The sequence below is a fragment of the Antechinus flavipes genome, chromosome 2 (genome assembly GCF_016432865.1).
Source record: "Antechinus flavipes isolate AdamAnt ecotype Samford, QLD, Australia chromosome 2, AdamAnt_v2, whole genome shotgun sequence".
NCBI classification, from domain to species: Eukaryota; Metazoa; Chordata; class Mammalia; order Dasyuromorphia; family Dasyuridae; genus Antechinus; species Antechinus flavipes.
The window spans coordinates 317991717-318001564 of NC_067399.1; the positions used below are offsets into that span (position 1 = coordinate 317991717).

Sequence of the window (9848 nt, forward strand, 5' to 3'; positions counted from 1 at the left end):
CCATACTACTGTTTATCATCTAACTTGTCTCCTTGGGCCCAAATTTAAGCTTACTGGGCCACATTCTCCTTCTTTATAAAAAAGAGGGAATTAAACTAGATCACCACTATGCTAAGGCATAGATTGAAATTTGTACTAATATACCCATCACAATCTGTTCACATGAGACAGAGAACTAGAAAAATCCATCCCAGCTCTAAGCATGGAACAATAGCTTTCTTAAGTACATAGACAACTTGCGTAAATCTCTAAGTTTTCTCTCTTTGATATCATAAAGAGGGATATATCCTTTCCTTTGATAGTATGTGACCAGAAAACCCTTCAAAGTGTCACCAGCATCATAGAAAGAGAACTTCACATTTGTCGCATTCAACTTAAATGCTTTTATTGACAATGTCTTTGAACAATAAGCAAACAATGCTTAAAATTTCATTCAAATTCACTTTCCACATGTCAAAAGACCTCAAGGTAGAAAAAAATAAAATAAAAATATAAATATCTGATAATCCATCTTAATAAATAAATTAAAAACACAATAAAAACGTTTTCATGGAAAACTGTTAATGTCAGAACATTCAGACCACCTTAACAATGCATGATCAGTAACATTACAATGAACGTTGATGTAGAAGAAAACTACAGTACATGGATATAGCTATTTATTTCTATCTACTAGAAAATAAAGTCATATCTTTTCTTAGTTAACATTGGTCATTCTAATCATCAGAACACACTATTGCCAGGAACACAGTAGTTATTATTAAAATCAGCTGCACTAGATACAATTTGGAAATATCCAGCACCGGGTTAATTCCAATAATGAACCCAATAGATTAGTTAATGCTATGAGAAGACTAAGGAGAAAGAGAAAGAGACACAGACCCAGGCCTGGCTCAACATGCTACTAACTACCAGCTCTCAAATGTGTCACTGGGAACAATACACACTCCATGCGTTTTGCTACATCTCTGGAAGAGGTAAGGACTCAAGTCCACATGTGGGATCATCCATGTCCTTAAAGGCCTATGGCCTGGCTGATTCACGCACTGATAGTCGCCTTCCCAGGGTCTACAGAAACCATCAAGGGGAAGACACATTTCTGTTTGTGTAATGTGATGCAAAAGCTCCAGCATGATGGTGGTGGTGGTGGCGGCGGCAGCAGAGCCCACAGCTTGGCTCTTGTCTGTGCCTCCTACCCTCACCCTCACCCTCACCTCCTCTGCTCACAAAGCCAGCAGAGTTGGGGAGCTGAGTGAGTCAGAAGAGGGCTCATTGCTGCTGCTGCCCTTCCGGTGAGCCGCTGCACAGCTGGGGAAGGAATCAGCTTCTGGGTAGGTGAAGACGAAGGAAGATGTATAGGTGGTGCAGGTAGGTGTGCAGGTGACTACAGGAGTGCACAGTGGCTCTAGGTCAGCTGCTACTCCCATTCCCAAGGAGCTGCTGTGCAGAGGCTCCCAGTCTGCTGCATAGAAGGAACCAGCCAGGTCCATGTCAGGCACTGACCGTGCAGCCGATTCTAAGCCATTGGGCCTGGAGGAAGCTGGGAAGAGGAAATCATCAAAGGGTTCAGCCTTCAGCTCCAAACTGTTGATGTTCTTGACTGGCTCCACAGAGGGTTTGGGTTCAGCCTCCTGCAAGAGGGGCAAGGAGAAGGTTTCCTCTGATTCTGGGGTTGCAGCCTCAGTCAGACCACCAGTAAGGTCAAGGGAGGCAGCTGTTATTTCTTCTGGGAAGCCCAAGTCATCAGGAATCTTGCAGGCAGGTCGATGGGCTGCCAGGATGAATTCAAGCTTTTCCTTCTCCTTCAGCAAATTGGCTATCTCAGTTTGTAAAGCAGATTTTTCATCTTCTAGTTGGTCTGTCTCCTGTAAAAGATGGAACAAAGGAAAACATGAGACAATTAACTAGATTCCTAGATCTCTCGTGGCAGATAGGCAACTTTTCTCTTCCCCTCGCAATATCCTTTAAGGAATGGCCCAAGTAGACACTTACTGCTTGGAGTGTGTCAGTCAGTTCTCGCCTTCTGTTACGACATTTGGCTGCAGCCATCTTGTTCCTTTCCCTTCTGATCCTTCTTTTCTCTTCTTCTTCTGGGGAAAGCTAGAAAAACAAATACATGTTCAGTGTTCAGTCATAGTTTTATCAGTTGCACCTCCATTCACCAGCCCACCTGTTCCTGTGGCTGGCTTTACTCCCCTCCCCCCAATAGTCTCTTGGGTGAGGCCATTTCTAACCAGCAGTAGCAGACTGGGTGTGACTTGAATGTAAAATAAGATCCTTAAACCAGAGAACAAAGAAAACTCCAGCTTCAGTGACATCAGAGTCCTTCCCTTTTGAATGCTAAACAATTATTAATTTAAAAGTGGGCTATATATCCTAATCTGACCATTATATTTTAAATTGTGCTGGGGGAAAAGTGACAGTGGTGGTATGCAAACTAATAAAGTGTCAGGTGTCTCAGTGCAGGTTTCTGCCTCAGAGTGAAGCCATTCGGAACCAGCCCAAGTTTCCTCAGTGTGCCTAACAAGTTTCCATCAGTCAATTCAACCCATTAATCTACTACTACCCTTTTCCATTTGTATGAAAAGGTTACACAGAAATATATTCACCTGTTCAACTTTGCCCCTCCTGCCAATGCTTTGCCCTCGGCCTCCTGCAGTCTTCACAATACCAGCCCTAGAGTAAACAGCAGCTGAAGGAGTAGAGACTCCATAAGGATGGACTCTGGTCTGGGATGGGGCTACAGAAGAGATGAGGGTGGGCTGAACCAACCACTGCAGGTCTGGGCTTGTCGATATAGCCGTCACAGTCGGTATAAAGTTGGCACTGGAAACAGACAGATCTGTGCAGAAATCCTAAAACAAAAAGAAAAAAAAAATAACTGACGTTAGTCGGACTCTAAGTTTCAGAAATAGGTGGGAGGAGATGATTTTTCTGCTGCATGCAGCAGCGTCTGCAAAGAAAGAATCTCCTCCAGAAACTGTTGCAGTATTCCTCTTAAAATGTTCTATTTTCATTTGAAAGGATCTTTCCATGTCCCCAGAAGTGTTCAGCGAAATACTCTTCTCTATCCCAGCAGCCACAGCTCCCCGTTATCCCCTCAGCATCACTCACATGAAAGGAGGTTTGTTATAAATATCCCTGACGTCTGCACTGACGCAGGCGCCGCTCCGGAGTCTCCTCAATGAACTCGCTTTTTATCAATGAAACTGCTTTACACACCCTCCCGCTTGCACCCTCACCGCCCCCCCCTTTCCCGCTCCTTTGCTGCGGGGAGTAGTCAATCTAGGCAAAGAGAAAGCTGTTTTTCTGTTGCCTTCCATCATTTAGGACGATGCTAGTCTTTTTCCGTGACACGTTTCCCCTTACGCTTATCAGACATAAGCAGCAAATAGAGCAGGGAACATGATGGGAGGGCTGCTGGGAAGTAAAAAGCTACTTTCCCCAGGAGAGTGGCTCTAAAAGAAGAAACAGGTCTACTCTGTAACCATGAGAGGAAAGCAGTATTTTCCTCCTAAGCGTGCCCTCAGAATTCAAGCCTGACTGAATATTCATGATACTGTCAGTTCCTAAGAATAGTACCAAGCCCGGTTGCCATTCTGCAGAAAAGCAACACCACTCCTCTCCCCTCTACTCAATCTACTCCAATCCGCCCACCCACCCTCATCTCGATCAGAAGGAAACTCCACAGAGTTGTATGCTCCTCGTATCCCGGAGTCTCTTACCTGTGAGTTGACAGGAGAGCCCATGCTGGAAAAAGAATCAGCCGGGGAGTGATAATAAGAGAGGTTGTCCCCCGCCGGGGAAGCACTGCTGCATCGGGAGGAGGATGCTTCGTATTCGGCATTGAATCCTTGGTACATCATGTTGAAATTTGTAAAAGCCCGGTGAAGGGTTGTGGGGGGCGGGGACAGATCCGAGCAGTCTGCTTTGCTTTGTATGAGCGCGATCCCCGCTCGGCTGCTCAGTCTCAGTCGCCGTAGCTTGCTGCAGATGCGGTTGGAGTACGAGAGCGGAGCAGCTCCTTTTATAATGGAGTTCCAGCATTTCATGAATGAGCTCACGTCATGGGCAGGAATCATTTTTAGAGAGGAGGGGTGTCTCTTTACACTCCAGGTTGTTGCATTGGTCTATTAAAAGTTTCCTTTCAGTTTCAATCTCCGATCATTTTTTATATTATTTTTAAATTAAGCAGAATTTTTATAACTGATTTTTGAGAAAAGGCAGGGATTCCAAATGATCTATTTCTGGAAAAAATCTCCCCTAAACTAAAAATTCAGTGTTCCCAGGCCTGGAAACCTGCTGACGCAGATGTCCTAATATGGGAAACATCCTGTGTAAAGTAGGAGGGACTGACGGGAATTGCTTGGAGGCTGTAGCCAACTAGTTGAAGGGTAGGGTAGACCAGAGAGCTGGAGCAGGGGGGAGGGGAAGAAGGAAGGGGGGAAGGGAAACAAAGTGATTAAACTTTCTATTGACTAGTGGCTCTCTGACCCCCAGATATATAGGCTCTGGAAGACATCTCAGGCACTTCTGTGTGTTGACAAAAGAGCTGCGCCCCCAGATTTTAGAGCTGTGCCCCTTGACCCATAAGAAGGCTTAGTCCCCTATTCTCAAAATTCCCCCAGTTTTGCTCAGGATCTGAACTCAGGTCCCTTTCCCGTTCCCATGCTTTAAGTATCGGGATGGTCACTAAATTTGCACAAGAATGTCAGAAAACACAAAAGTTTTAGAAAGGAAGCCAGCTTTACCTATGATGCTAAGATGAGGAGAAGGTTGTGCTGAAAAGGCGATCCCCTCTCCCCTTCTGAGGCTTACTGCGTTTTTATTTATTTTGTTGATAATTGAAGGGGGAGGGGAAATAATTTAATAGATGTTTGTGGTGCAAACCACAATGTATAGAGGAATTTGCCACTTGATAACTTTATTTTACATGACTCTGAGGAGAGAAGGGAATATTGAACGGGTAAGGGGATGGGGAATGGAGCTCAGCTCCGCGTGGGCAAGGCAAAGCCAGATACGAGTGGGGAAGCCCCCTCCCCTCCAAGAACAAAAAAGTTTTTTTCACATTACGAAGTTGGGTTCACAAAATGAGCAATCAATAGGTGCTTCCAGTTTGGGGATGGGAAGCGTGGGTGGAATAGGGACTCTAGGCTAAGGAAGATGTTAAGCTCAGTAGGCTGTTTTTTTCAAATGGTCCGGAAAAATACAAGAAGCCCAGAAGTATCTCCGCAGTCCGGAAGACATGAAGTTTCTATTGCGAGAAAGTCGTCTGGAGCAAGCAGTCTGCTCGTGCCAAGACCGTCTAAAACACAGAGTACCGACATCTCTGTTCAAGAAGCAGCCCCAACAACAACCTCTGATTTTCTCCTGGGGAAACCGAGGCTCAGCTTGGCGACCTTTGAGTCACAAAACAGTGCTGTTTGCTGCAGTGTAACGCAAAGGGGGAGGGGGCGTGGAGGTGTCCAAAAAGGAGGAATGTCCCTGTACCCCCAATTCTATATAGGAAACAACTGCAATATTGCTGGCTACAAAGAAATCTGAAAACGCCCCTAGACTGTTCTGGTGTGGTGGGAGATTGGGATATCACGCAGGTCCCCAGGCACGCGTTAGGTCACTGCCTGGATTGTTTAGGGCTGTGCCTGGAGTCTGACAGCCGATTTGCTTCCCAGTCAGTTTCACACAGAAGCCAAAAAGATCCTGGCTATAGATAGTAACAGGGAAGCTGCTGTTTACAGCAACAAACAGGAGCCTCCAGTTCAAGTAACCAAGCGACCGCTGCAGGGAGCAGCAGCCCAGGCGCTAGGGAGAGCGCAATGCCAGATCCCTTCTGGGAAGGATGATGGGATCTGTTGGTGCTGTGGCTGCTTCCCGGGGTTTGAGATCATTTGCTAAGTTCAGTGACTGATTTTGTTGTTGTTGTTCCTGCGGCTGCTGCCGCCGGCGCTGCCGCGGCAGCTGCTGTGCGGTAACCTCCATTCTTAGAGATCTGAACCAAAAGGGAGGGGAGGGGGAGAATTCTGAGAGAGGGGGGAAAGAGAAAGGAGGAGATTCGTGGAACTGGGCCATGTGCTATTTTTGTGATACTCTGTCAGAGCAAAGGTGAAAACAGGATTTCATTATTTTATGTCACTGTTTGGCTTATGTTACTGATGCTTCAAGCACAGGAATCGTCATTTCCCCACCCCCTTCTTCCCAATTTAAAAAAAAAAAAAACAAAAAAAAAAACCTTAGAGCAGGTCTGAATGCTAAAAAGATCTTGCTCTCTTCTCTAATCCTGTCTTCTCCATTTTTCTGCATTTTACTGCCCTTGGCCTGTTTAAAAAAAAAAAAAAAAAAAGGTATGTGTTATAAAAGCAAATGTACCGTTGATAAAAAGCAGTACTCTTTCCCTTCATCCTTCACTCCTTTTCTTTATCAGATCTGGAAAAAATAGGTCAATGTTCCAAATTCCTTGAGTCTGACCTCCCTTTTGATTCCTAGTGTGGTCTTGCAGATAGTTAAGAGAAAATATGTAATATTTTCATTCAGTTTCCCTTCAAGGCCTCTAGAATCAACACAAGTGAGGAGCTGTGTCAAGATTTCCTCTCAAGAATTTGTGTTCCCTTCCCTTTTCCCCATCATTTAAAAAAACAGACGGCAAAAAAAAGAGTCCTTAGATTCTCTTATGATTATCTTCTCTAGCACCTCATCATGTAATGATTAGAGCTGAAAGTCATCAAATCCATCCCCCTGCCTCCAAGTAGAACAACCTCTAGCCAAAAACATAACTGTCTTTTGGGGACTTAAAAAAATGTTTTGTTTTTTTTTTATATCTTCAGTTTTGAAATCAGCTTCATTTACAAATATATCCATCCTTATTCCCCTTTTCCTGAAAGATATCCCTCTTTAACAACAAAAAAGATAAAGAAGGAGAAAAGCAAGAGCTCTCAGAAGCTTTTTCTTGCTTTACAATGTCACTTTTCAGAGCCTAGGCTAAATGAGTACTTCATCTCCAAAAAAAATAGTTCTCACCATTACTGCCAAGATTTTCAGGATACAGAGTAGTCCCAGCCTAGTAGTACCCACAGACTTATCTATTTGTTTAATCTTGACTTCTTGTTAACTAAGGGCAGGGTTTCCATTAGAAGTCTCCTCTGACTTGGGATTAGAAATTCATTGTGGTTCCCCATCTAGTTGCCAAACTGTAGTTTGTCAACATTAACATTAGAAACTGTCTTTCTATTAACCTGCCATGGGCTTTCTGTTTTGAAGGCCTCTCAGTGTTCTCAACTCCAAGATTTTTTTGGCCATCCACAAAAATGGAAAGGAGAAAAGACCCTGGAACAAGACTCACCATAGGGGGCAAATATTTTTCCTATCTGGCTGCATTCTTGTTTTTAAACTTGTACAATTTAGTATGACTTGCCAGAAATTGTTTTTTGTTGGAATAGCTTAGGGTCACTTCTGTACCATTACAGGGCAGCAAAGTAAGACTTTGATGCAAGTAGAAAAGGATTATCTGTTAAAAATGAAAATTCATTTTTATTATAGAATCACATTAGGTATCATTTGATTCAAATATAGTCTTACCCTCAAGCATAATCTCTTCAATGACAAGAATAGAGTGTCTGGCATTTTCCTGGAATACAACACAAAATATACCAAAACATCTTGGCCACATGATCAAAAAAGTAACAATGATACCTGAATTTTATAAAGCACTTGCCAAGCATTATCACATTTGATCCTCACAACAACACAATGTAGGATACAGGTATTATTTCCCACATTTTACGGATGAAGAAATTGGGGTAGAGACTTTTTTACTGAAATGCCAGGGTGTCTGAAATAAGATTTTACTTTTATTTTATTTTACTTTTGAGGCAGGATCTCCTTATCTGTCCAAGGCTGGAAATGTGCCAGCCTCTCTGGACCCGATACCAATATTATCTAGCTTGGAAGTTTTAACCCTCTCAGTTTTTCCTGATCTTAGCTGGTTCTTAGGCAGTCTGGTAGCTCTCCATTTCCAAGAGCTTACTATATTTGTTGTAGACTTAGTAAGAATGCCTGATTGTCTTTAGTCCTATTGCAGCTCAGAACTCTTGAATTCAAGTGATCTCTCATGAGGTAGGATTTTCAAGTAGGGTCTTCCTCATACTGAGATCCATACTCCATTTACTATATTATACTACAATGTCACTTCAATATTTGGAGGTGGAATTCTTCATCTTTTTTTTTTTTTTAACTCAAATGGAAATCTTACTCTTTCCTTATTGGTCTTTCCTAAGTATATATTTCCCTGTTGTTTCTAATCTTTTGTGGCATTTGAATTAAAGTTAATATACGAAATCGAGCTGTTGGTTCAAAAGACTTTCTGGGGTGATGGGAAATGTTAAGTGAAGTCAGTATTTTTTAGCTTACTGTTGCTACATTAAGTGAAAGGCTGCTATCCTCACCTCCTACGTAAATGTCTCTGCGCAGTCTGCACACAACATGCAGAAGTATTTATTTATTTAGGGAAGTGTGGTCTGGTGGTGAAGTGCTGTGGTCTGAGCACGAGACCTGCTGTCAGAAAGCCTCCTTCTTCCACCTTGGAAGTTACTTTTCATCAAGCCAAATGGCACCTCAACCTCTAATATGGAATGGTAACAGTGATGATCATACCTGGGTGGCCAAAATAAATCATGTCCAACTCTTCATGACCCCATTTGGGGGTTTCTTGGCAAAAATAGTGGAGTGATTTACCAGTTCCTTGTCCAGTTCATTTTACAGATGAGAAAAATGAGGCAAACAGAGTCAAGTGACTTGCCCAGTTACACGTAGCTAGTAAATGTCTAAAGCTAGATTTAAACTCAGGAAGTGAAATCTTCGTGACTCCAAGCTTGACACTCTCTTCACTGGCCAAAACAGTCCTTGCCCTCAAAGAACTCATCCTAAAAGAATATAACAACATACATACAGCTATGTATAAACAACGTAGATACAAATCAGTCAACAGTTATTAATCATCTACACTGTGCTAAGTGCTGAGCATACAAAAAGAGGCAAAGACAGTCCCTGCTCTCAAAGAGTTTGCAATCTAATGGACATACAGGATATGTTGAATTTTACATTACAAATTATAGGTAATTTCTGAGGGAGGGGAATAAAATGAATGATAACATTAATATATCAATCATTCTGAAAAACAGAAGCCAGAAAGAGCAGTGGATCCATAGTAAGAAGACCTGCTATATTCAAATCTCAGCTTGGTTACTTGAGAGCTGTGTGGCTTAGGACAAAACGGGTAACCTGTGGGCCTCTGTTTCTTCATCTTTGAAGAAGAAATTGGACTAAATGAGCTCTAAAATTTCTTCCAACTCTAAATAAATGGTCCTATTATTGAAAGGTAAGCAAGGAAGTGAGTGTGTGTGTGAAAACTGCAAAATAGAAAATAACAAGAAATTGGGGATAGTTCTTAGTAATTTGATCCAAAATCAAAAAGAAAATCTCCAGTACTGAATGAGGAAGGATAGAGCAAATGCCTGTTAATGAGCCAAATGAGGAAGATAGTCAGCCCCATTCTATGAAAGCCACATTGTCTTTCTGGAGATGACTATTTGTTACCACACTAACTTATCCAGGCCAAATATCAGGAGATGGCCAGCAGAATTAGCAATACCCAGTTTTTGCCTTCCACACATGCATTAGGACAATGGAGGTTATGGGGGCAAAGTTACTCATCTGGTGGCTCAGAGGGAGAGCACAAGGATAGTCCATGCCCAAAATACTCTCTCCATAGAATTCCCTCCCCCTCAGATTAATTAAGGCTGAGGATTTGGGCACTTTGGACACAAATGTGTTTTCATTCTGAAATACTCTTGGCA

The 9848-nt window shown here is 42.7% G+C and overlaps 1 protein-coding gene across 1 annotated transcript; it reads right to left on the minus strand.

Moving 5' to 3' along the window:
- Positions 1-359: 359 nt before the first annotated feature.
- FOS (Fos proto-oncogene, AP-1 transcription factor subunit) lies at positions 360-4013 on the minus strand. The gene is made up of 4 exons (XM_051977578.1): positions 3726-4013; positions 2610-2855; positions 1993-2100; positions 360-1865 (listed from the first exon to the last, which is right to left on the minus strand). The coding sequence occupies exons 1-4, from the start codon at positions 3864-3866 to the stop codon at positions 1224-1226; spliced, it is 1137 nt and encodes a 378-aa protein (XP_051833538.1). The 5' UTR covers positions 3867-4013; the 3' UTR covers positions 360-1223.
- Positions 4014-9848: the final 5835 nt, after the last annotated feature.